At 36.6% G+C, this 24,334-nt stretch overlaps 1 protein-coding gene across 6 annotated transcripts in view; it reads right to left on the reverse strand.

Annotated features, from left to right (window-relative positions):
• Positions 1–17,173, reverse strand: part of LOC116735792 (voltage-dependent T-type calcium channel subunit alpha-1I-like) — a 78,479-nt gene extending 61,306 nt beyond the window's left edge. For all 6 annotated transcript variants that reach the window (XM_032587891.1, XM_032587893.1, XM_032587892.1 and 3 more), the window contains exons 1-3: positions 16,996–17,173; positions 11,308–11,441; positions 3,914–4,011 (exon numbers count right to left, since the gene is read on the reverse strand). In XM_032587891.1, the coding sequence (XP_032443782.1) occupies positions 3,914–4,011; positions 11,308–11,441; positions 16,996–17,163 (400 nt within the window). In that variant the 5' untranslated portion in view covers positions 17,164–17,173. The remainder of the gene's footprint in view (positions 1–3,913; positions 4,012–11,307; positions 11,442–16,995) is intronic.
• Between the last annotated feature and the right edge of the window lie 7,161 nt (positions 17,174–24,334).

Consider the following 24,334-nt stretch of genomic DNA (forward strand, 5'->3'; position numbering starts at 1 on the left):
CAGCTTTCTCTCATTATCCAGAAACAGCTGGTTGGTTAATTGATTACTCTAAATTGCCCATATGTATGAGAGTGTGTAGCTGTTTCTCTTTTGTGTGTTGCCTTGTGATAGACTGGTGACCTATCGAAGGTGCATCCCTGCCTCTTGCCCAATAATCCCTGGAGATAGGCACCAGTTTCCCATGACACTGCACAAGCAGTTATATGCAATGGAAGGATGATTTTGTTTTTTTTAAATACAAAAATCCCCTAATAACTTACAATTTTACCAATAAGAAGAAAAGTAAAACCCATGGCAGTTACTAAGTAAAAAAATATTTACCAACACAAGTCAACATTTTTTGGTGCCTTATTTGAATTTATTTTTCTTTCTTTTTTTGCTGACTGTAAGCTTTGGATAGATTTTTTTCTTTATCTCTCTCACAATCTTGTGTAGATAATTTTCAAGCAATAGTTGTTAACTTGAAAACAATCTCCATCATACTAATATGAACAAGTTATATACAGTATATATACTGTATATATATATATATATATATATATATATATATATATATATATATATATATATATATATATATATATATATATATATATATATACTGGATGGAAAGAAAGAACGGCAGAGAGAAAACTGAACTAGGAACAACTGCAGTGAGGACTTTGAGCATCTTTATGTCATGTACCTGCTCTAATGGCACCAGCTGTAGCCATTATTAACTAAGACATGCAACCACCTTAAAGAAATTGCATATTTCCTTGAGTTTCCCACTTTTTAAGAGTGGATATTTAAAGGAGAATACTGTGTGTCATTTATGCTCCAGGGAAACACAAAGTTATGGACTCATTTCAATTTTTAGAAATCTGATCACTCAAGGTAAGGTAAGGTGATTTTATTTATATATAGCACATTTTCTGCAACTTTGTGCTTTACATGAATTAGAAGGAAATACAAAAAAAATATCTTTTTTGTACTTACTTTCTCTAGTGCTTTTCAGAAAAGAAGTATTTTTGAAAAACCTTGGTGCATAAAATCATTACCCTTCTATCTTTACATTTTCAGTGTACATCTGTTTGTGTTGGGGCTGGGTGGATCCACCTCTGGACTGAAGTAGAAATTTCAACAGGCTTTGGAAAATCCAAATTTATTGGAAATGGAGTAAATATCAATGATTCTTGTGCAGATATTTTGTATGCTGAAATAGTTCCTTAAATATATTTCAGTTAACCTTTGGATTTATTTTTGGACAATTAATTTAAACCGGTTTGTCATCTCTGGCTGATTTGTTTTGTCAACTTTAAATGGGAAGCAGTAACATTGCTAGCGTGCTGATGGCTGGAGGCGAGTCTAAATGTATTTGTTCCCCAGGGTTCTTGTCATTAGGCCACTGCTCCATTAGGCCTAATTGGCTGGAGAGAGGAAGAGATGGATTGAGGGAAACAAAGGGGTAGAGAGGGAGACAATCTGCCAAAAAATATGGTGTGCAAACTCAGTAACAAGGAAAAGACGGAACCGAATCTAGAAAAATCATAAAATGGAGAATACAAATAAAGCACATCTTGTAGTGGAAAAATTTTAACTTTTATTATCAATATTTTCTCTTCTTTACGGTGGCACTAAAAAAATATTTTCCCTTCTCAATTCCCTGTCTACCTGTCTTCATTTCTTGCCTTTTCACTGACTTTTTTTTTTTTTTGTTTGTCAACTGCTGCTGTTCTCATATAAAGATGGATGCCTCAGCTTGCACCACACAGTTAACACATTTTTGGCTCCCTGCCTGTGCCTTTCACCAAAGGAAAAGTAAATCCTCTCTTCCCCTTTCTTCTCCCCCTTTCAGTTTCTGTGGTGTTTGTTGCCCCCCCAACAGTTCTGTCTAGCACTCCTTTTTCATCACACCAATTTCCTCAAAAACAAAGTTTAACACAACAGCACGCATTCACATATGCCACACACTGCTATTATCTGCTCCTTGTAGGAGGGTTACAAATTGAGGTGTGTGAGGGGTCAGGGAGTGCTCATGCTGCCTTTGTACCTCTGGGCAAAGTAGCAATCCAGCTGAAGAAAGAACAAATAGCTTTATCCCCTTGCTTTTTTACTTCAGACATTCTCAAGACAGAGTAGGAGTTGCACACACTAATTATGCACAGAAGTATGCATACTTTGCAGATCAATACAAAGTAGATGCATATAAATACCCTTGTACAACAATCTACAAAATATAGATAAACAGTATCTTAATGTTTGAGCTGCTTATGAGCTACGAATGCAAAGATAAACCCATATATCTGCACAGGCAAGGAGGGAAAAATAATCATCTACAGAAGGGCAAATTTGTTTGCAACCAGTTCACTTTTCTCTAAAGCACCGTACACACTCATCTTCATACATTTTCCAAACCATTTCCCTAAGTGCTGCCGGTGTACCAAATATTTGACTGAGCAGGTTCCTCTTTTATAACTTCAATGGAAGGACGGCTTGTTCATCAGAATATGTCAAGTAAAATAAGAAGACAATGTATGTGTTTACCTCACTAAAGCCACTGGCTAAATTAGAATGGACATTTTTGCAAAACAGAACGTAATTGATGCATTTACAATTTGCATCCACATGAAAACCCATGCTTTAGGCGTAAAAAAAAAAAAAAAAAAGATAAGACTTTTAAAGAACTTTCCAGAGCAGAGCTTTTTACATTTCTAGGTTTAGGTATATACTGTTGCAGACTTGGCAAATGGTGATTTTGAAGCAGAACATTGTATTTTGCTTTTCCTCATTCATACTTTGTATTCCACCATCACTACCCTAAGAGTGCAATTAAAGTTTTTTTTTTTTCCCACATTCTCACTTTTTTCTACTATTGTGAAGACAATGACTGAGAGGAAGTGACAGACAGTGTCATAGAGGAAGAAAGGAAATGCAATGAATAGTCCGGTATAGCTTCTTGAGATCTCACAGACCTAAAACCCGATGCGCCAGCTCGGCAGTTCGGTCTAAGTAGCTAACAGAACTGCAGATGTTGATTCCATTATCATTCAGTGTTTTTTCTTGCCATATGTGCAGAACTCAATTCAGGATGCGATAGATTGATTGGGATACTATGGGGAATATTAATTGTGCTCAGGATGTTCATCCTTTCCTGTTTCATGTGTTGAGCCAAGCATCATTGAAGCCTTCTGGGGCAGCATAGGTAATTTTAGATTTTTTCTTGGAAATCCTACTAAACATACAAACCAAAACAAAATAAATCCATATAAAAAAATACAGTGGACAAAGTAAGTGTTGAATACATCCATTTTTGCTATACACACATATTTTTTCAATACTCAAATATTCAAACAGCTTTCGTCTATTTTCAACTGTCTACACAAATGTACAGCAATGACACGACTCCAGGCCTTGCTGGTCCAGGCTAATTGCTAATTATTATGATGACAAGCTGCCAATTATGGCAGCCGTACAAATAAATCGATAGGATCTACAAAACCTTGCTGGAGAACGGAGTATTAGATGAGGAGAATGGGTCTATGGTCACACACTGATCAATGAAGCAGCATTAATGTGTGGTTTGTAAATTAGATAAGGCCGTGACTCAAGGTTTGAGCTGACTTTGTTGTGAAGCATTAGATGAAAGTTTAATCATCCCCACCGGGAAATTGTGGTGTAAGGAAGAAAAAAAAAACTCCCAGAGATGCAGGAAAAATGAAATTCATCTGCATGAATTTTCATGCAACTGCATTTCAGCTTGATGTAAACTGACAGATGTGACGACACGGAGAAGCTCAAGAAAAGGAAAAAAAGCTAAAGCTGTAGATTACAACACAGGTCAACTTCGAACAGCAAAAATCATAAATACTAAGACATACTTACAATGCATACAATCTCCAGTTAAAAACCAAAATACTTAAGCTTTTCTCACTTGGGACTCTGTTGATGGCTTTCAGGGGCCGAAGAACTCGAACTGTGCGAATGGCAGACAAGTTGATGTTTTGCAGGTCCAGGGAATACTCCACCATCCTGGATTCAAAGATATTAAAGGAAACACAAAGACAAACATCAGTATCTCCTTTTTTATTCAAAATATATCAAATGTCACAATCCACTCAAATGTTTTTGAAGTATATAAGTATTACCTTCCACCCCTGTCTGACTGGAAATTGCCACCCACTCTTGGCAAAATGCATGTAACTTTAGGAAGTGTTGAGTAAATGTGATCAAATTATATGCTACTGGCAACTCAAAAGGCATTTTGATTTCTACAACAGTTCTGCTGGGGGCAGTGATGTGCCTGAGCTGCATTTTGAATCAGCTCAGCTGGTGCTTAATATGACTTCACAGGTACTGACCTGAACACAACGTACCCCGTTATGACACAAATCATTAATGATTACAGCAATCAAACCATCGCACTTAGTTTTTAAAGCATCAGAACAACTCTTTTGGGACGTTTTGTCCACATCAATCAGTCATTATTTAGTCATAAAAAAAAGACAAGGAGAGCAAAGGTCATCTCCTCCCTCAGTCAAGATGCGCTTCAATGGTACTTCGAAATAGTAACTACTCATTCCTTTCGAAACCCACTTCTTGATTTGGGGTGAAATCTGAATCGTAAGCACACCATCTGAAAAGTTTAGAGGCATTTCCAAACCACAGATTCTAATTGCTTCGTTCCAGGCATTTATCAATACATGTGATATTGGTACGTCTGCCAAACAAATTTTGCTCTGCATTTTTGTGTCGGCTAGTTTTTAGTGTTAATATAAAGGTTAAAATGTCAAATCAGAGTTGTGACTGCAACATAAATGAACACAAAAAAGCCAAACACTGCTTTATTGCATTGTTTGAGAGGATATTTTAAGTGCCATGCATGCAAATTCTGAAAGTGTATAATATTTCTGGTCAGTTGAACAGACCTTTCCTTCCCTAGATGCCAACACTGGACCTATATTGTTAATGACTGGATGCCGATGCATACCAAGGGTCGTGGGGACATGTGAAAAATGTGAGTTAGTTGTAATCAATTTCCTTATTGCATCTAAATTATCACAATGGCATGTTTCACTGATATTGCCCGGCTCCTGTCAGAATAACTTTTGAGGTACCCAATGAACCCCATGCTGAATCACTGAAGGCTTTCCACAAAATCTATTGGGCCAAAAGAGTGGTCACTGTCAAAAAAAGAAAGAAAGTCGTTGTCGAGCCATCCTTTGTCTAAACCTAGTTGTCCTTGCAGGGAGAGTTGGTGCCTATCTTAAGCGGGCATTGGTCATTTGGCTGGGGGCAGATTACACTCTGTACAGGTTGACAGTTTATCTCAGCGCAACATTGTGACGAACAGGACAAGCAACAATCTATGGAATCAATCAAACCTGAGAGTAAATTAGAAAGACCAATTAACTTTTCAGTCATGTTTTTTGGACTTCCAGAGGTCCTGGAACCTTCTTGCTACAAAACAACTGTGCTATTAAACGCACAATCCTAATTGACAACACATAAACTGTGTACTTTTAATTATTTTCTCATTATTCATTTTTAGTTAGTTTTGCTTAAATAACACAAACCATATTACACAAGAGTGTGAATAGAAGAAATGATGGCTTGTTACATTTTTGAATGGCCAGTACGAATTTTGATTTCCACCCTGTCAGCTAGAGCTGCATGAGCCTTAGCTGCATCAAAAAGATGTTCCATGGAAAGGTGCAAGACTCAAGGATGGGGGATAAAGTTACAAAGCACAGAGCAGAAGAATGACATGAAAGAGATATGAGAAGAAAAGGCAGAAATATGGATTCATTTTCTTCTAAGTGTTGCCTGCAGGATGTTGTGTCTCAGTCAGAGCCTGGCATCTGTTAGCAAGTCATTTTCACTGCATGGCTAAGCTGTTTGTGCCCCCAAACTCAAACCACTTTCACACGAGAGCAGTCACGGTGAAATATACAGTATATGTGCCCGTGAAAGAGGTGAGTCTCTTTAAATGTGGCGAAAACTGCTACATGGCTCTTAATGGTCGGCGCATATGCAGTTTAAGTGAGTGAGGAAGTTTATTGTGTAAGTTGCAGAACAAGTTTCAATTTCTCTGCAAATGGCATGTTATTTTTTTGTTTTGTTTTGGGTTTTTTTACATGTGTATCCAGATGTAATTTGCTGGTGGTTATAACATTGACAGGACAGCATGAAACTAACAACTGCATTGCCGTCATAAGATAACAGCCAAATCTTACCTGCAGGCCTCGAAGAAATAAATCAATCTCTCTGTCTGTCACATGGACAGTGTTCGGAGCCATGTCTTTTACAATATTATGATACTTTATTGATCCCACGGGCAAGTACTTTCTATTTGCCCTTCACAGTCACTTAAGAAGGATTACTTGGTTTAACAACCCTTTATTAGTTTATGCATGTGGCATAGCAAGCTAAAATGCTGTAGTGAAGAATTTTCTCCCTCTGCTTGCATCAATAGTTCTGTTCCTCTTGTACCTGAAGCTGCTGCGGCCTGTGTTTGAAGAGTACATTTCTTGAGGAGATGTAGAAATGCAACAGACAAATTTTCCTTCCCCGCTTCATTCAATAGAGCAGAAATGCCACACCTGATGAAAATGTCAAAGTATAAAGAAAGGCACAACCGTTGTTTTAGTGGTCAGACTTCTTTTCAGCTACATATAGGGGTCCTATTAATGCTACAGAATGTAACATTTATGAAAAAAGTAATAACTTTTTTTCATTTTTGTCAAAACTGTCACCATATCTAACATGGTGACAGTTATATAGATAATCTGTGAGAAAAATCCATCTCGTCCATGAGCTGCAACAGCGATCTGAAGAAATGCGCTGATCTCGTTCAAAAACAACCAATCAGAGGCAGGAAAAAGATCTTAACGCTGTCAATAATCCTTGTGTACATGCTGCTTGACAGCGCTAAGACCCTCCTCCTGGCATTGGTTTATTTGTTCCTGACCAAGCTGTGTATTTTGGCAGTTAATACTGGGAAAAGTCAGAGGAGCTTGATTTTTTTCCACACATTACCTGTTTTATACTGTCACAACAAATGTTTAAAAAACAGATTTTTAAAAAATAACAGTGACATATTATAGCTATAAAACCCATCCTAGACACCATTTTTAAAGAATAAGTCTCACCAATAAATTTAATGAAGGTCACATGAGGGGTATATATGCGTGTGATGTGATGTGAAATTTTGTAATGCATCAAAATATTGTATGTATTATGTTGTCAAATAAATTTCTATGGTAAATTTAAGCTGTATTGTGATATTTTTTATTACATATATACATTATGATGTGATGCACTACAATGATACAGCTATAAACTAATAAATATTATGTGTTTTTGTCTAGGAGAAATCTTTCTTTGACACAAATTGTTGTATTGTACAACAACAAAGAAAGGAAAATTGTGCATTGCACACAAGACTCAATGCACCTCAAAGCATTTTATGCGACAAAATCCAATTATGGTGTCAAATGACAGTGTTTAGAAGTCAGATGGACCAGCATGTGCAGGCCTGTGGAAATGTTTGTAGGCTATACACAACTACGCTTGATCAATGCCTTTCTTGTGACGTCATTTAGGGGTGTGTATCATTAATCATTCTCTAATACTCATTAGTACAATGAATGCAAAGTGTTTCCAAACCTAATGAGTAATTTAGTTAAATAATTGCAATGTCACTGTTCACACACAAAAAAATGTGATTATGATATATTTTATTATCTCGTTGTTATTCCGTGCACATCCAGCTTTTCGCTGATCAGTCTGGTTTGCTCAAATAGTTCAAACACATGGATGCTAGATGCATGTGATTGATGGTAATCTTTTTATCTTTGCAATGCATTGTGTGTTTATATGTGTCTGTTCTATTAGCTAGTCTTCCCCTGTGCACATCAATCACATCGGTTTGCTTGGAAAGGTAATTAGTGGACTGCCCCAAATGTCCTTTTCATGATTGTTCTCTTTTTCTCACATTGCTTTTTTTGTGATGCCCTTATCCCCACTTTGCTTTTATGTGACAGGCTTGGTGTGTGTGTGTGTGTGTGTGTTGGGGTGTGCGTGCTGCTTTATAAACAAGGATTCAGAGGAGATGGAGGGCAAAACAAGACAAGATTTAAAAGACGACTTTAACATAAAGGACGCTAAAAAGATTTGGTAATTAAGATGCAAAAATGTGTTGTATTTACTTTCAAATTTGTGATATTTTCTCATTTCCTTCTTCCCATGGGGAAAAAAATGTCTGTTTGTTTTTTAGTTTAAACTGTCTATTACATGGAGGAGGTGTCCTTTGATTTCTTTTAAATTCCATTCAGGTCCATGAAATTATTTTTTTACCTGTACTGTATTTACCTATACTGTGATTGAAAAACGTTCTAGTCATTTTGAAGTACTTAAGTTAATGACATTAGGGAAGGCTTTGTATTACATACTTGTAATATGGTCAATGTTGACCTTACATAAGAAATGTTTGCAAAAGATTTTCAAAGTCAAGTCTGTAGTCTTGCACCATCAGTGCAACTTACACTGAACCTTGGACCTGACCTCTGACTAACACACAAATATGAATAATAATAATAATAAAACAGCCTATCTGGATCATTACAATCACTCTGTTATAACTCTTCTACTAACTATAACTTTATTCACCTTCTAAGTTTTTTTTTTTCTTTTATTCAAGTAGATATATGAAGATGTATGACAGGTTGCACCTAAATCCAAATTGTGTTTTGATGAATTTTTACTTGTTATATTTGTTTCCCCTTGTTTCAGACAGGTAGATTAACCATAAAGGGTGATGCAGAATTGAGTAAACAATAATCTCAGCAGCACAGTTAAAAAAGATTCAGTTGTTTGTGTGTTTTTTTTTTTTTTTACAGGAGAGTCAGGGAAGAATAGGATTTGTGCAGTGGATTTGGGTGATATGAGAAAAGGTAACACGAGACTACACATGTCAATTTGGGTGACAGGCTGCATATTGTCTGGAGAGGGGATGATGAGTCAGATAGACAGAAAGAAAGGCTGCAGAAGGACTATAAAATAGTGAGGTGATGCCTATGGGAAAGAGAGAGAGAGAAGAAAACGACAAAGAGCTCATAACAGAATGACTCTCTAAAATTATCTCAGACTCTGATATAATGTACAGTTATTCAGAAGAAAACAAAGACAAAAGGTGTTCACACAAATCCATATCCAAACTCTACAGTTCTAAACTTTTGATGCCGATGTTAAGCCTTAAAACACACAGTCGCTGAGAGTCTGCACATTCACTGGGGATAAAGTGATTCAGGTCAAATGAAGATGAATGTTCCTCCAGCTACCCTGGTAAGTCTGGAGCTCTGTTGTTGTTTTTCTGCAGATATACCAGGCACTCTTCCAATCTAAATCTCTTTATCTTTCTCACACCTACAGAAACACACCTTAAAGGTGAAGCTAATGTTTAAAAAATACTAAATCTTAACCAAAATCTAACCCCAACACTTTAACACTCCATTTATAAACATGCATACCAAATAATCTAAAGAGATTTATTCTATGACGGGCTCAGCCAGGGTGTGTCTCTACAGTCCCACTCTACTGTGCCAACAGATTGATGTTCTGCATCATGACTAATATACACACCTATCCAGACTTGCTTTATTACCCGTGTCTGAGCGTCTCATTTCACTTGGATCAAAGCAGGTGTTTGAGCAGATGTGTTTTCTCTGTGTGTGACTGCATGCATTGGTCTCCCATGGAAACAGCAATTAACTATTGGGAAGAACATGTTAATCTTATGAAAAACATGGTATTACTATGGATGTGAGTGTTTTAGCAGCATGACTTTTCTGTACAGTGACAGTGTGTGTCGTAATAGAAGTGAAGTGTGTAAGCAGGTGCAACATATATAAAATATATATTTATTTTTTTACAATTTGTCATTTTGTGACAATCTTTGCCCCATAATGAATGAGTTATTGGTACTTTTTTCCCACAACAGAGACAAAATGATCAAACTTATATGTGTACGAATGCCCAAGTCTTGTAAAAAAGCAATCATGTCTTGATTGTAAAACATGGGAATGAAATGGATTGTGTAGAGTTTGTATGGGCAATCAGTTGCTCACTTGAAGACAGCAATTTAGGCCATTCAATTTTAAAGTCTGGGAGAAATTATCAAAGAGGGGTGAGGCTAACTTCTTCATCAATTAAGGAGAAAATATCAAGCTTCTAAAGTAACCCAAACTCAAACTTTATGAGAAGATCGAGGGAAATGTAAAATTCCTTGTAGAGCTGCATTTGATTGTGCAAGAGTTGTTTAGGATTTAACTGTCTGAAGATGCTCAGCTGAAAAAGTTATACAAATAACAACTACATGCTAAATGGAGAAAATGTAAAAAAGAAAAGTACAAAATTTAGCATTTGCTTCAACTTTCATTACAATTAGAAAATGATAATAACCAATAATGAATAACACTTAAACTTTTTCACATTTTGACCCACCACAACCACAAACTTCAATGTATTTATTTAGGATTTTCTGTAATCCACAGGCACAACACCATACATATTTGTAAAGTGGAAAAGGCTATTTTTCGAGAACTTTTTAACCTTTTTCCTCAAAGGTAGCATGCACGTCACCTCCTCCAGCTTATAGAAACTTAGCACATCACTGATGAATTGTTCTTTACTAAACATCTCAAGCTCAGTTACATTATGTTGTTATAAGTATTGTTATAGGTTTTGCTACATATTCTAATCCAGATTTATTTTTGGACTCTGACTGGGTCATTCTAACTGTTTAACATATCTTGAATATGCAACCTCTGAGGGGGAGTTGGCTGCGGAGTTTTTCCATTATTTTTAGGGGTATTAGAGTAAAGAGGGTTGAATTATTTGAAAGAACTTCCATAAACAATCTGTTGCTTCCTTATATTTTACAAGTATGCACAACTTTTTGTTAGCAAGTCACAAAAAAACAATCCAAGAATACTGTTGTATAGCACTATATGGAAAGCAACAAATAGGAGACGGTTACCTATTGTAAATATGAATGAATTTGAAGCAAACAAATTAAGTCAGCTATAACAATAACATAATATAATTACACTGTGTGCTCTCTCATGCTCTGTGCTATCTTGGATTGGCCTTAACTCCCTCCATCCACTAATGAAACAGGTATGGAAGAGTAGATGGATGAATAATAGCATGATAATGACACTCTGGACAAAGATATAATTGGGGAAGGTGTTGAGTCTAATAGACACACTGTTAGGCCATTTTTAGGAGCTACAAGTATGATTCTTGCTTTCCGAAACACTTGCTCACCCAGCCATGACGATGAAAAAATCCAGCCTGTTCCAGGTATCTCCCAAGTAACAGCGACGGCCAAAGATCCCAAGAGCCACCATCTTTACCACCATCTCCAATGCAAAGAAGATGTAGATAAATGCATCGAAGGCCTGCGAAAAGAAATGTAAACAATGAGGCAAGTGAAGCAAGATCACACTGAGATTTTGATCTTATTCAAGACACTCTAAATGAAAGTTTAATGTCACTTAGCTCAAGCTATCTGCAAAAACCAGAATTCTCACATGATTCAGACGTATTGCTAAGCCTACCCCGCGCTGATCAATTTTTCTTCAATTTTATATCAGCCTAAACTCTTTAAAATAACCTATAATTGCTCATCTTGTGCTTTTCAATGGCACATTCATGACTTTAAGTGCACCAGTTTCTCAGAAGCTGTCGGGTAAATTTTTTTTCCAGAAGAACTGCTCCATTAATCACCACAGAGGTTCATTCAATAATAATAAGAAGAATGAGGTTTGTGTTCTGATGGTTCTCTCTGCTTCTCCTTTGTCGGATATGGACAACGTTAACTGAGTGGTTACTTTTTTTATGTCAACCAGCAATGAGATTATGATTAGCATCCTAAAGAAAAACAATGAGATCTGAGTTTTCTTTTTGACCTGATACAAATTACTAAATAACAATGAAAACAACACAGGGATACAAACAAAACTACAAAAAAGAAAGATGAAGGAGGAAAAAAGATAAACTGAGACAGATGTGAACATATCCCTATGTTGTCCAGGATACATTATTATGCTCAGATGACTGGCTTAAGAGCCCATTGTATTTATGGAACAGAATCTTCCATGCGCTTTGCCCTGAGCTGAATGACTGCATTTACTGCCTTGTTACATATTCCTGCATGGCATTATTCAAACTAGTACCTCTTGACAAAGTGTTTCTCAAGGCCTGAACATTCAAATGGACCCATTGCTGCTTGGTGAAAAGCAATTTGTCAGCCATCCATCCTGAGAGAAATGCATGCAGTGTGTCTCAAATGAGATCATTTTCAAAAGGTACATTAGAGAGAATGTGGTATTTTTATAGAACAAATAAGACCATAAATAAACAAAATATGCAAAATAAGCTGTTAAGAATATGCTTGGCTTTTAGCATTTATCAAACATAGGTCTTGGTTCATTTTGTTCATCAGGTAGTAGACAAAAAGTGCAAAAGATGTTATTTTCAATGTCTTCACAGTACAGCTAGGATTCACAATAGTAGATTTTTATTTCTATCTAAAATCAATATCACTAAGAGGGGAAGCAGAGAGATTTTAGAGTTTTGTAAAAAAAAAAAAAAAAAAGAACACAGTTCTTCCTTTTTGAACACAACATTTCAGCCATTCTTTGATTTGTCTCTTTACGATGTATAAATCCTCACTGTAATAACTGTGCGACCCTATAAGAACTTAACTTGATGGCAGCACATGACTCACAAAAATCCATATACACAGCAGCTCTGAATCAATAGTACATATGAAAGTTTGCTACGCTGTGGTCACGCATGGACCATATATCATTTTGGAAACTAACACAGCTATTTTTCCAGAGCTTGGATGCTCCTTTTCTTCTTAAACACATAAGTCCAATCGCCCATTATTTTATCAAAAGCCAGTTAATACCATTTCTGCACAGAGCCAATACAGGGATCCAGGGACCACAGTACTCAAATAGTTTTGTTACTGATTATCCTACCACAATGTTAACAGCACAGGTAATCTAGTAAGTTGTTTCCTCACAATTTGCTGATTTTGGATGAGTGTAGAGTAGTGCACAATAAGACCATGTGCACAAGAAAAAGAAAAAAAAATCAGTTTTTTTGCAGATCATCTTGTCCTGATAACATTCTTTTGATAAGTTACCCCCTCCTCTTTTCTTCTCCTCTTTGTCTGCCCCAGCTCTCATTCAGGTTTAATGCCACAACTTATTTTGCATGACAAAAAATATTTTACAATTAAACTGCAGGTTGAAATCTTGAAGCTTTCTCGAGTCTCCTTAAATTTGAATATATTTTTGCTTTTGGGAGTCTGTTGTGTCAAATGAATACACTGATCACTAGAAACAAGGGGCCTGATCACTGTTTTTAGTGACGTGAAGACTGCGGATTGCCAGTGGCAGCTACTCCATGAGATTCTTTTAGTTACAGCCAGAGCAGCGGAAAAACGCCGTGAGCATAGAACAGGTGCTGTAAAGATGTTGCGGCAAATTACATGGAGAACTTCCCACTCACAGGTTGCATTCTTGGCATATTGTGTCCAGTTCCACTTCAGATTCTTGGATGACCAGTCACGCTGCTGTGTGATACAATCCCACTGCTGCTACTAAGTTGTGCTATGCTGCAGGACCTGGATCTGCTGACACCTAGATAATTAACTTTTATGACTGTCCGGTGGAAGTTTTGTGCAAATTGTGAGGAAAACGTTTTGACTTTGTCAAGCACATACACCGATGATATATTTGGCAAGACTGCTCAAAGAAATCCAATTTCTGAAGATTTTAATGAAGTGATGTTTTAGTTGGTATGAAGGGGTAAGACATGCTCAGAAAAAATCTGTAGCAGTTGGAAAAGGCTAGAATATGGAAAAGAGGAACATACAGTGACACTCATATCCATTCAGTAATGATAAACAGCAAAAGAAAAGTTTGCTTCTGCAAAACAACTTAAATTCTAAGCATTTATCAACGGTGCAAATTTGGAAAAATCATTTTTCTTGTGTTTGACTTGGACGAGTCAAACAGAGGAATACCCACTAAATAAGCTCCTTTCCATACAAGAAAGAATGAATTTAGAATTTATTTAAGTTCAAATATAAGCCAGCACAAATTTGTGCATGGGGGCAAGCAAGCGTGCAAACACAGCTAAAAAAAGACAATGAGATGGATTATCTCATTATCAACCCGTAATTCGGACCTGGCAGAATTCTATCGGGAAGGCGAGAAGTCTGGCCTACATGCTGTTTAAATGACATTTTGATAAATAATGCAGCCTGCACACTTCATATGTAATCTGACAGTGGATGCAACAGTCAGATTCCCATCCCTTGCTGCTTTGAGAAGAAGGGGAATGAATTCATCATAGTTATTTGTCACCGGCGCCAGCGTTCTCTTCAGTCACCCTATCAGGTTCCGTCATCTGCATGATTTGTAAAGAGGTTGAGGGTGTCTTGCGATGGGCCCTTTCATGATTTGATGTATGAGCTGGTGTGGAAGCTGCTTTATATGCTGTCATTGTGCCACTTATTTGCCAAGAGGAAAGGACGTAGTAAGTGGGTCATCAAGATTGTGATGGTGAATGATTTAAAAATTATGTTATGTGTGTCTTACTTGATGTGATACTGACAAAATTACCAGAGGTACCCGGAGGATTAACGTTCACTTAATACTCACAGGGATATAGGGCAAGAAAAGAAATATCTGGCAAAATTATCTTTTGTCTCTGTTTTTATTTTAGTTGAAAGACATAATCAGAAGATAAATGGCATTTGAAAAGTTAATGCATCTTAAAATTCAGTAATTGTAATCAGAGTAACTACATTTACATATTAAAAATAAATAAATATTGAGAAAAATGTAAGCCTTAAATTAAATTTGAATACTCTCCTCTAAGTTGGTAATGTAAATTTGGTATTTTGCTCTCTACAAATTGATATTTTTAAGCTTTTTTTTTTTAAAAAAAAAAAACTTTTTATTTTTCTCTATTTTCCAAAGATATTTTCAAGAATAAAAAAAAAAAAAAAACACAATGATTGTTTTGCTTGAGTTTCCGTATATCTTCTGAAAGTGTTGTGGAGAATGCAGTCTATAATCCCAGTCGCATAATTTAGAAAAAATTTTACAATAGAGGTGGAAAAAGTTTTATTTATTGTGATCTTAAGGGTGTGAAATAAAAAAAAAAAAAATCTTCTTAAACAGACGACCAGAAAAAAAATTATAAAGTGTGGAATAAAAATATCTAACCCCTATTTCAGTAATGACTATATTGACAGAAAGAAAGAAGAAAAAGTTTATCTTTCACCTATATTGCCACAAATTCCTTAAAAAGTCACTCAAATGAAAACTGTGGGAAACAGGAAGAATCTTCTATCATGGTGGTTGGGGTCAATTCATTTGCTGCAAATGCCAAAGTGGCTTTACGCATTTAGAGTTCATTTGACTTTCCTGTAGCATCAACACAGAGTAAATCATTTTCACAGTAATTATGAAAATTGATCCATCAATCCATGTCCTATTTGTGCGTATTGACTGAAGACTACACCTCCACCAGGCTTTCAGCTATATGAGGTCTTTGACTTTAACTTGTTCATATCTCAATCAAGACCTTGTGAATTAAATGTGAGTTCATGCTGGGCAAACAGAATTTGCAGAGGCCCTGAGACACATTTTAGGGCCATGTTTACTATCTCAGCTCTGTCACAAAAATCCTTCCAGTTACCATTAGCAGCTACCGGAACAGGACCCCTACCTGGGGAGGCAGTATGCTTGTTACAGAGTAAAACATGAAGATAGTGTTTGGTGGAGGGGGTAAGGGGAGCAAAAGGAGTAAACTAAATATACTAACAATGCTGTTTTGATGCAGGTCACAGCAGAAAAGTTTTTAGTTCCATAAAAAAAAAAAACATTTGAGGCAGAATTAGGTCATCTGTGTCGCCACTGAAATTGAGCCTTCAGTGAAAAACAATTACAATCCCAGAGGTACACACTGATTTCGCCGCCAGCTGGCAATAACACATTGTCCGCCTAAGCCCAACATGGCTTACAGATACAATGGCAAAATATCAGCAATTTGAAAAAATAAACAAACAAATAAATAAATAAATAAGAATGATAACACAATTTTGAATTTGCACTCTATTTTATGTACATTTCCTATAGGAATCAATAGAAACATGTTGGTTACTTTAACTGCCAGTAACAATTTTTACATAATTAGTCAAGTAAACAAGCAATAATAAAGCAAATATAAAAGGAAAGCCACCATGAGAATGGTATTAACTGTTTTCCATTATGTGTGCGATTATAATTAAGAAGTTAGCCAGCTGCATTTTTTCACTACCGCTGTTAATATCTGGGATCTACAGAGCATAGGAAGTGCCAGGTGTTGAAACAAAGAACAGAGTTTGGGGAAATCTGTTGCTTTAGATTAGCTAACACTCAGCACAGATGCTACCAGACTTTATTCTGTCTGACAAAAAGCCATGGAGTTTATTATAAGGGCTTGGTGAAGGTGGAAACGTCCTAAAAAACAGCAAACAGTTTAGTTTTTTATTTGAATAATAAATTGCAGATTAGGAAAAGCCTGGAGGTAAACCTGGATTTCAAGTGAATATTCTCAAATGCCACTTGTGCCATTTGAGAACCTCCACAATCACTCTCTCAAAAGTGGTTCCTCCTCTCAACAGGTGACAAAAAAATCAGAATGCTGCTCTGCAAGACTTTATTAACACAAACAAAGCCCCAGTTCCCTCCTCAGAGGATGGAGAAAATATAAACATTCCAGGAGGGGGGAAAAAAAAATAATTCTATCTGAAGTGTGTTTTTTCATCACAGCTTGAAGAATGTCAACAAGAAGCGGAGTGCGTTTTCTGTAATTGGATGTTTTGTTCTACATCTCCCTCAGTGTGATTACACGTCGTCACTCACACACAAAAGTCCGCCTTACCTGGAGTATCTGACAGCGGTCCGAGGTGCAGTCAATGTTCTCGCAGGGCTGGTACATGCCAAGCGTCACACAGTTGAGCAGGATCACCATGATGCTAATCCTCTCGAACCACGTGCTGACATAACTGGAGTTAAGGAGCGTGGCAGGAGAGGAAAACGTGTACAACATGCAACAAACATTTCAGTTAGTGCTGGAGGGGTAAAACACAAGGCTGAGTTAGAGTCGGGCAACAAAATCTTAAAACGTTCCTCTGCAAATGCATAATATAATATAATATAATGTAATATAATATGATTTTCTTGTCACCTTAACTTTTGTTCAATAAAGATTGTAAAAAAAAGAATCTACATTCCATTATCCTTAATGTAAACAGTGTACATTGAGGATGTACACTTAATGAACATGATGTATAATCACTGGTCGTAGGTCAAACTGAGATTCTCACTGCATGATAAACTTTAACCTTGACTAAATCACAACAGACATTCCACTCCTGGCTAACCATGTGGAGCTTTATAATAGAGCTGCCTTACAATTCAATTTGTTAATTTGATAAATTAGGGAAAAGGGTTTTGTAAAAGCCTGGTTTTATTCAGCTGACTGTCCGTATGAAGCATCAGGTAGGGGAGGGGCAACATTGCATTACTCAATGTTCAATAGAGTCAAAAGCACCAGTTATTTTATCACTTCCTCTCACTTCTTACTAAAAGTCCTTTAAATCCCCGTAATGCTCTGTAAGTAACTTTTTAATTTTATACATTTTTAAAGTACTTGATAATGGTTAAGCAGGACTTGCCTAACATTTCTGCACTATCGTATTTTCCTTAAAATGAAACCTGTGAAAATGTTTTGTGTTCCTTATGATTTGTTTATGTGACTTCATTACAAAATATATAGATATTTTAAGAACTAAAAATGTATATTTGACTACATAGGTATTTCATAAGTCACACCAAATGAGTTAAAACATATTTAAATACTTAAAAGTAGCAGTGTCAGACATCATCCCTTATTGAGTGTCTTCTTCCTTTTCTTTTTCTGAGTTACTTTCTCAGCTATTTTAATTCTATTTTCATTTTTGTTTAAATGCATTCTTTGTTCTATTCTACTCTATTGACTATCCTGCTTAAAAGTAAGTACTGATGCAAGTGCAGCAAAGTCTGGAAGCCTCAACACAAATTAACTTAACTTTGTTAAGTTAATGAAATGAAATGTCTCCACTTGATACATGCATTTATTATGCATACATAAGGAGAGACAGATGTGTATGAATTATAATCACCATAATCCACTTTAAAACTCTCCCAGGTTTCAGCTCTTTTAATTTGGAGCTTCCAACTGTTAGTTCTTTGCAGCGTCACCAAAATTCAGCAACTTTGGCGACGCTGAGTGTCCATTAGACACTGAGGATAGTTTTTTTTTTTTTTTTTTTGCAATCTTTACATTGGTGTCCATCAACAATGTTTGATTTGGTTTTACTGAATATTTTACTTAAAATATTCAAGGAACATTTATTAAACCAATTATAAGTTGTGCTAAAGATTTAGTTAGTGAAATCCTGTTTTTTTTTTTTTTTTATAATTTGCAACAGATTCTGTTTTTTTTTTTTGTTTTTATAACAAGTATAGGAAAGTTTGTAATTCAGCCATGGATCCTATTTCAATGTGAAGCATCTCTCAAAACCTGTCTGTCCAGGGATACGTTTATACTTAATAACATGTTTGAGAAAAAATAAGAATAAAGATGCTACATTGCTTTAGGTCATTAAAACCACAGACACAAACACACTCATAGTGAAAATATTTTTACCCTCTATGCTTGCACTTTGTTGTTAAAAGAATGTTCATTTTTGAGGGGATTTTTTTCCTGAAAAACACAAAGGTGTGGTAATATGTCTGGATCTTGCTCTCTTTATCCTTTATCCTCTGCACCACTTCAGTTTTCTCTTTGCCACTTTCCTCTGGAGTAACAGAGAAATGAAAAAAAAAATATCTGGACAATATGTTGCATAAAATGTCTGTCTGCCTTCTTGTTCATGTTTTCTTATCTAACAACCAATACCTTCCTTTTAAATAAGTGTACTTAATTCCCTTTAGGTTACTTTTCTTTCTTTTCGTCTCTCAAAATGACTTCAATTTTCCCAGCTCACAGCATCTCACCCTTTTCCTTTTTTTACTTCCATTTTCTATTATTTCCAAGGAAATGATGGACAATTTTGCCCCTTATGGCACAAAACAAACTGTTCAGAATATATTATACTTCAACAGGCAATGAAAAATCAGTCACTGAAAATGTATGTGCATTTTTAAATAGATGTTTAGCACCAGTACACCATTACCCAAGGCCCTGCCCTGAGATTTTATGTTTATAAATCCTCAACCAAGAGCAAGCACAAAAACACACCAATGATATGTGATTCCCAATGCCTTCAAAAGTACTCATTCTTCTTAAGCTTCAAAATTTAACACTTACATACATAGTAGGTGAGTTAGACCCTGAATTCTCTCAGCAATGGCTCTGAATATTAAAAAAGCACCTTCTTCCTCTCCTTTTTCTTACACCTTTCACACCTAAACGTGATCCCCCATTTCCGCCTTATTAAACCTTACGGTATCTGCCCTGACATGTGAAGTGACTCAGCACTGGTTTGAGTTCACTTTCTTTGTCATGATGACCCCAGACCTTTCCCTCCCCAGGGAGTGAAGCAGTAGGCGTCTGACTCACACCCAGCTGATTCCACAGCACTGTAGTCGATGCGCAGTCATGTCCCCTCCCTCGTCGTGCTGGGCCGGCGCTCACCGACTTCGACATCGGTGATTTGCAAAGAAATAAACGAAGAAAGCGATGCCTTGGAGGTTCAGTTTTTAATTAGTTTGGTCTGCGTGAAGCTACCGAGTTCAAACTGTTTCCCACCCAGAAACTATCCATGTGAAACCGAAGATGTGTGGGTTTTTTTTTCAGTCTTTAGCATGACATCTTTTTTCCCCTCTCTCTATGCCATCTAATCTTCTTAGGACACAGACGGGGCCTCCTCTCTGTCTTCATTCACTTCTCATCTTTCCTCTTCTCTTCTTCTCCACGTCTCCACCTATTCCTACGCCTGTCTCTCTGCGTCAGTACACATTTTGTCAGACACTTGCCCTTCTCTTTAAACCTATTTTTTCTGTACAGAGCTTTCTGACCTTATCAAGCTCACCCTCTCGCTTTTTGACAAAACATTTCAAAATCCCGGCTTTCTGTCTCTGTTTCTTTCTGTTTACCTCTATGATGAACTCAAGGGGATTTGTTTTCATGCCTTAAGAATGTAGGGAAGCATTGTAGAAAAAAGTAATAATAATTTGAGTCAAAAACATTGGGCTTTTGCACAAAACCAATTTATTACCGGGATGAATTTCTTCCTTAAATGTATTGTGCTTCTTACTGGATGTGGGTGTTGTGATGGATTCAGGTCTGATCATCCAGAGACACACAAAGACGATAACTAAGCCTTCTATCAACTGCAGATTATTTCTAGGATCAAAGGTCTAATGCCCCAATAGGATCCAAACATAAATAAGCAGCATTTAGTTTCTATGCTCCAGTGAACTTAGTAAAGTTCCAGAAATCTACAAAAATGCTGAAACACTCAGTTCCTTTTAAATCAAAGTCAAAATCCATTTGGTTAGAGGTGCATTTGATTAATAACTGGAACACCATAAACCGAAGTATGTTTTTCAACCTGTCATTCTCCTTTATTTTGGAGTTGCAATGTAATGTTTTTGCTTGTTTGTTGTTTTATTATCCTTTAATTATGTAAAATGCTTTGAATTGCCTTGTGCTGTACAAATGAATTGCTTTGTCTTGCCTAACTCAAGCATCAAAACACTTCACTGGATTCAGAGCTAATAAATTAGATGACCTGTAAAATATTTCACCAGCTGAAATATTATGGCTTATAAAAGTCTTTGGAAACCCAATTTATGGGCTTATGTTTAAAACTTCTTTTCAAATATTGTGTGTACATTAAGAATTTCAACAACTACTTATTAAATAAAACAGGAAAGAAACAGTCAAACTAAAACCTTTCTCTTGTACATTTTTAATACACAACACTGACATCTCTCAAAACTATTCTTAATAAAATTGCAATGTATTTAGAAGCTTTTTTTGGCAGGCCATGGTTATATCCCTTCCTAAGATGTTTATCGGACAATATACTGTCAGATATGAATGTGAAGGGTTTTCACGACGGGAAAAGCTTGTTTAAAGTCATGCTTCTTTAATAAATTTAATTTCAGACTTAAAAACCATCACATTTGATGGGTGACTTAGATTAGTGTCACCAGTTCAGCATTTCACCAAGTATAAAACATGGTCACATTATCCCTCTCTGGTGTGATTCTGAAGAATGGTCATCAAAGCCTTTCTGCAGCTGATGTCAGCAAACAGCTTATATCAGATGAGATTATTGTAAAATATTTATTGTAAAATGTTTAAGCCAGACATGAAAAGACAGTCTTTGGCTTTGAATACGCAGATCTGAATCATCGGGAAAGATTCGAATTTCATGTTCTGATATCACTAACAGTGAAAAGCGCTGCTCTGAGAAACAAACTCATCCCGCAACAGAATGGTTTCGTTTTCAGTGAAATTAAATTATTTTTTTATAGCAGATACAAACCCTATTCACGACACAAGATGTCACTTTACAAATCAAAGCTAAAACAACAAAGACAAAAGCATCAAAATCAGAAGGAGAAAGCAGTGTAACAGGTGGGTTTTAAGTCTGGATTTAAACAGGGAAGAATATCAATGCTCCAGATGTCTGGTGGGAGGAAGTTCCAAAGTTTGGGAGCAGAGCAGCAGAAAGCTCTGCTCCTCATGGTGCTGAGGAAAGCAGAGGGAACAGCAAGGTGGATAAATGTGTTGTGTTGCTAAAAAATTGCACACATATTATTAATGTGAGACATAAAAGATAGGGATTTATCAACAAGAACACCCTGACTCTTAACCTGGGGGGAGGGAAAGACTTTGGAGCCATCAATGGAAAGAGAAGAACTATGGGAAATGGACTGTAATTGTTCGTAGAGGTTATTTTGAATTAAATAGGAGTGGAGTTTTAAGCAACACTTTATTAAAAATATTGCACATGAAAGACAGACTGGAAATGTAGCAGTAGTTATTGTCTTTATCTATCTTTTCAGGATATGAGTGATAACATCAGTCTTATTTTGATAAAAGGATTAAGTGGATTTACTATGGTCTCATTTTTTCCTAACATAGCAGGATAGCAGGATGTACTTCTGAAAGCCACATTCTTCTTAGGCTGAAAGCATTTCCAGTATTCAACATAAGCCAGTTTAAAATCTTGGCATATTTGAGAAACATTCTCATTGAAAAGATAAAAATGTTTGCACACTATGTACTGTAATTTCAGTGAGGTTTACTAAATAAGGCATGTGAACCTGAGACAACCAGGCCTAATCTAACCTGCTAACGTGCAAAAATCTTATTTACAGTTTACCAAAAATAAAAAGAGACGAGTGCTAAAAGCATTTTGTCTGCAGTCCTATTGCAGCAGTGGCAGAAGAAAAGTAGTTTGCATAAATATTAAAATATTAAGTAAAATTGTAATACATTTTTAAAACATATAGTCTGCATCTGCTCCTACGGGGCTACATCCAGGGCATCATAATGAGAGCATTTGGATGCATTAAACAGAAGCGCGAACGCTTTTGCTTAATGCCACATCGGCGCGACTCAAAGTCAGGCTTTTAGACGGCGTTCTGTGCTCTAATGCCTCTCTGTAGCCATGTACAGTATCCAAGTCCATGCACTTGTACATGCATTCCTGTGAATCCCCTCAGGATCAGTCCCATTGAAACTGAATTAAAATGACATCTAGCTTCTCACTGTGGCGCTGAAGCCTGTCCCTGCCTCTTCTCCTAATGAGAACTCAGCATGATGGGTTACACGCTGTTACACATATTCACACATGCTCGCATGTCGTCCCAGCACACACCAGGACTTGTGGCTCTCTTGCTTAAAAAAAAAACAAACAAAAAAAACCACACGCCCAACAACAGACAGTCGATCATACATGAACTCATCCACCGACATTTTTCATGGACAGCTGTGGTTCCATCAAACGGGTAAATTTCTTCAAGTATTTTTTGTCAACTTATAAAGAGCTACAGTGTCAATGTGTATAACAACTTCAGCAAACTGTGCGTGGCATATTGAAGAGAGTCCCAGCTGTTGGAGGAAGTTTGAAGCCGTCTCTGCTGACCAATGTTCAGACTGATGCAGACGGTAGCTGGCCCTCTGTTGACATCAAATACTTCATAGCTACTGTGTTTTGCCCTTGCCTCTCTCCTTGTCACTCTCTTATCTGCATTCCCCCTAAGTAATGCACGAGTAAGACAAGTTGCCAAGGAGCTCCCCACCTGACTAATTCAGCTCACGTCGCTCGTTTTATCCCCCTTAATTTTCCAGTGTCTTCTTGGAAAGTTGATCAGTGTGTCTTCCTGTGTGGCAGAGCAGCTGCTTTCCTGGTTCTTGGCTTGATACTGATGTTGCTCTGTCCATCCTTCTTTAGGACCTGCCAGTTTTGTTTTTTTTAATCTCTTCCGTTTTATGTTAAGTCCTCGCTCTTCTTCTTCTTCTTCTCTGTTTGTGTCACGATTTAACCTTTCCATCAACTGCAATCCCTCATATACTAATAACAAGAAAGTTGCAAACCAAAAGAAAATTGCATGTTCAGTGTTACTGTATCTATGCATCCAGCTGTGCAAGTGCTTACAGTTAACCTTTAATAATGACAGGAGGCTATGCTCATACTGTTCACAACAAAGCCTTTCCCTCTGCATTACAGTGGGGTAAAAGCTCCCCTGCTAAACTAGCTCCATCCTAAAAGCTCAAAGCAAAGGTCCTGTAAGTGCTGCTATGCTTGTCTCAGCAAATGCAATGTTCACATTTCCATTCTTTTTCTAAAAGTTTCCCTAAGAGGACAAACCCACATTACCCCGCTTGCTATCAAAACTCCATTAGACATTTGATGGATTCAATATTTGCATACTTATACAAGCACTAAAATGTATCTTTACTTAATAACATGTTGGCAGTCTATAGGAACAAACTTTATTTAAACTAAAAGTGCTGGAGTAAACACATTTGATTCCAACTTGCCCTTATTTCTTGTAGCAAAAAAAAAAATCTTATTTTGTTTACAGCTCAATTGGGATTTGGGGCTGGCTCCAACGGATGAGGTTACTGTTATTCAAAACAAAATGTTATCCAAGTTCAAGGATCTATATTTAAAAAAAAGTAAAGACAGAATGAGCTTTACTGAACAATATGT

This window comes from Xiphophorus hellerii, chromosome 16 (assembly GCF_003331165.1).
Source record: "Xiphophorus hellerii strain 12219 chromosome 16, Xiphophorus_hellerii-4.1, whole genome shotgun sequence".
Lineage (NCBI taxonomy): Eukaryota > Metazoa > Chordata > Actinopteri > Cyprinodontiformes > Poeciliidae > Xiphophorus > Xiphophorus hellerii.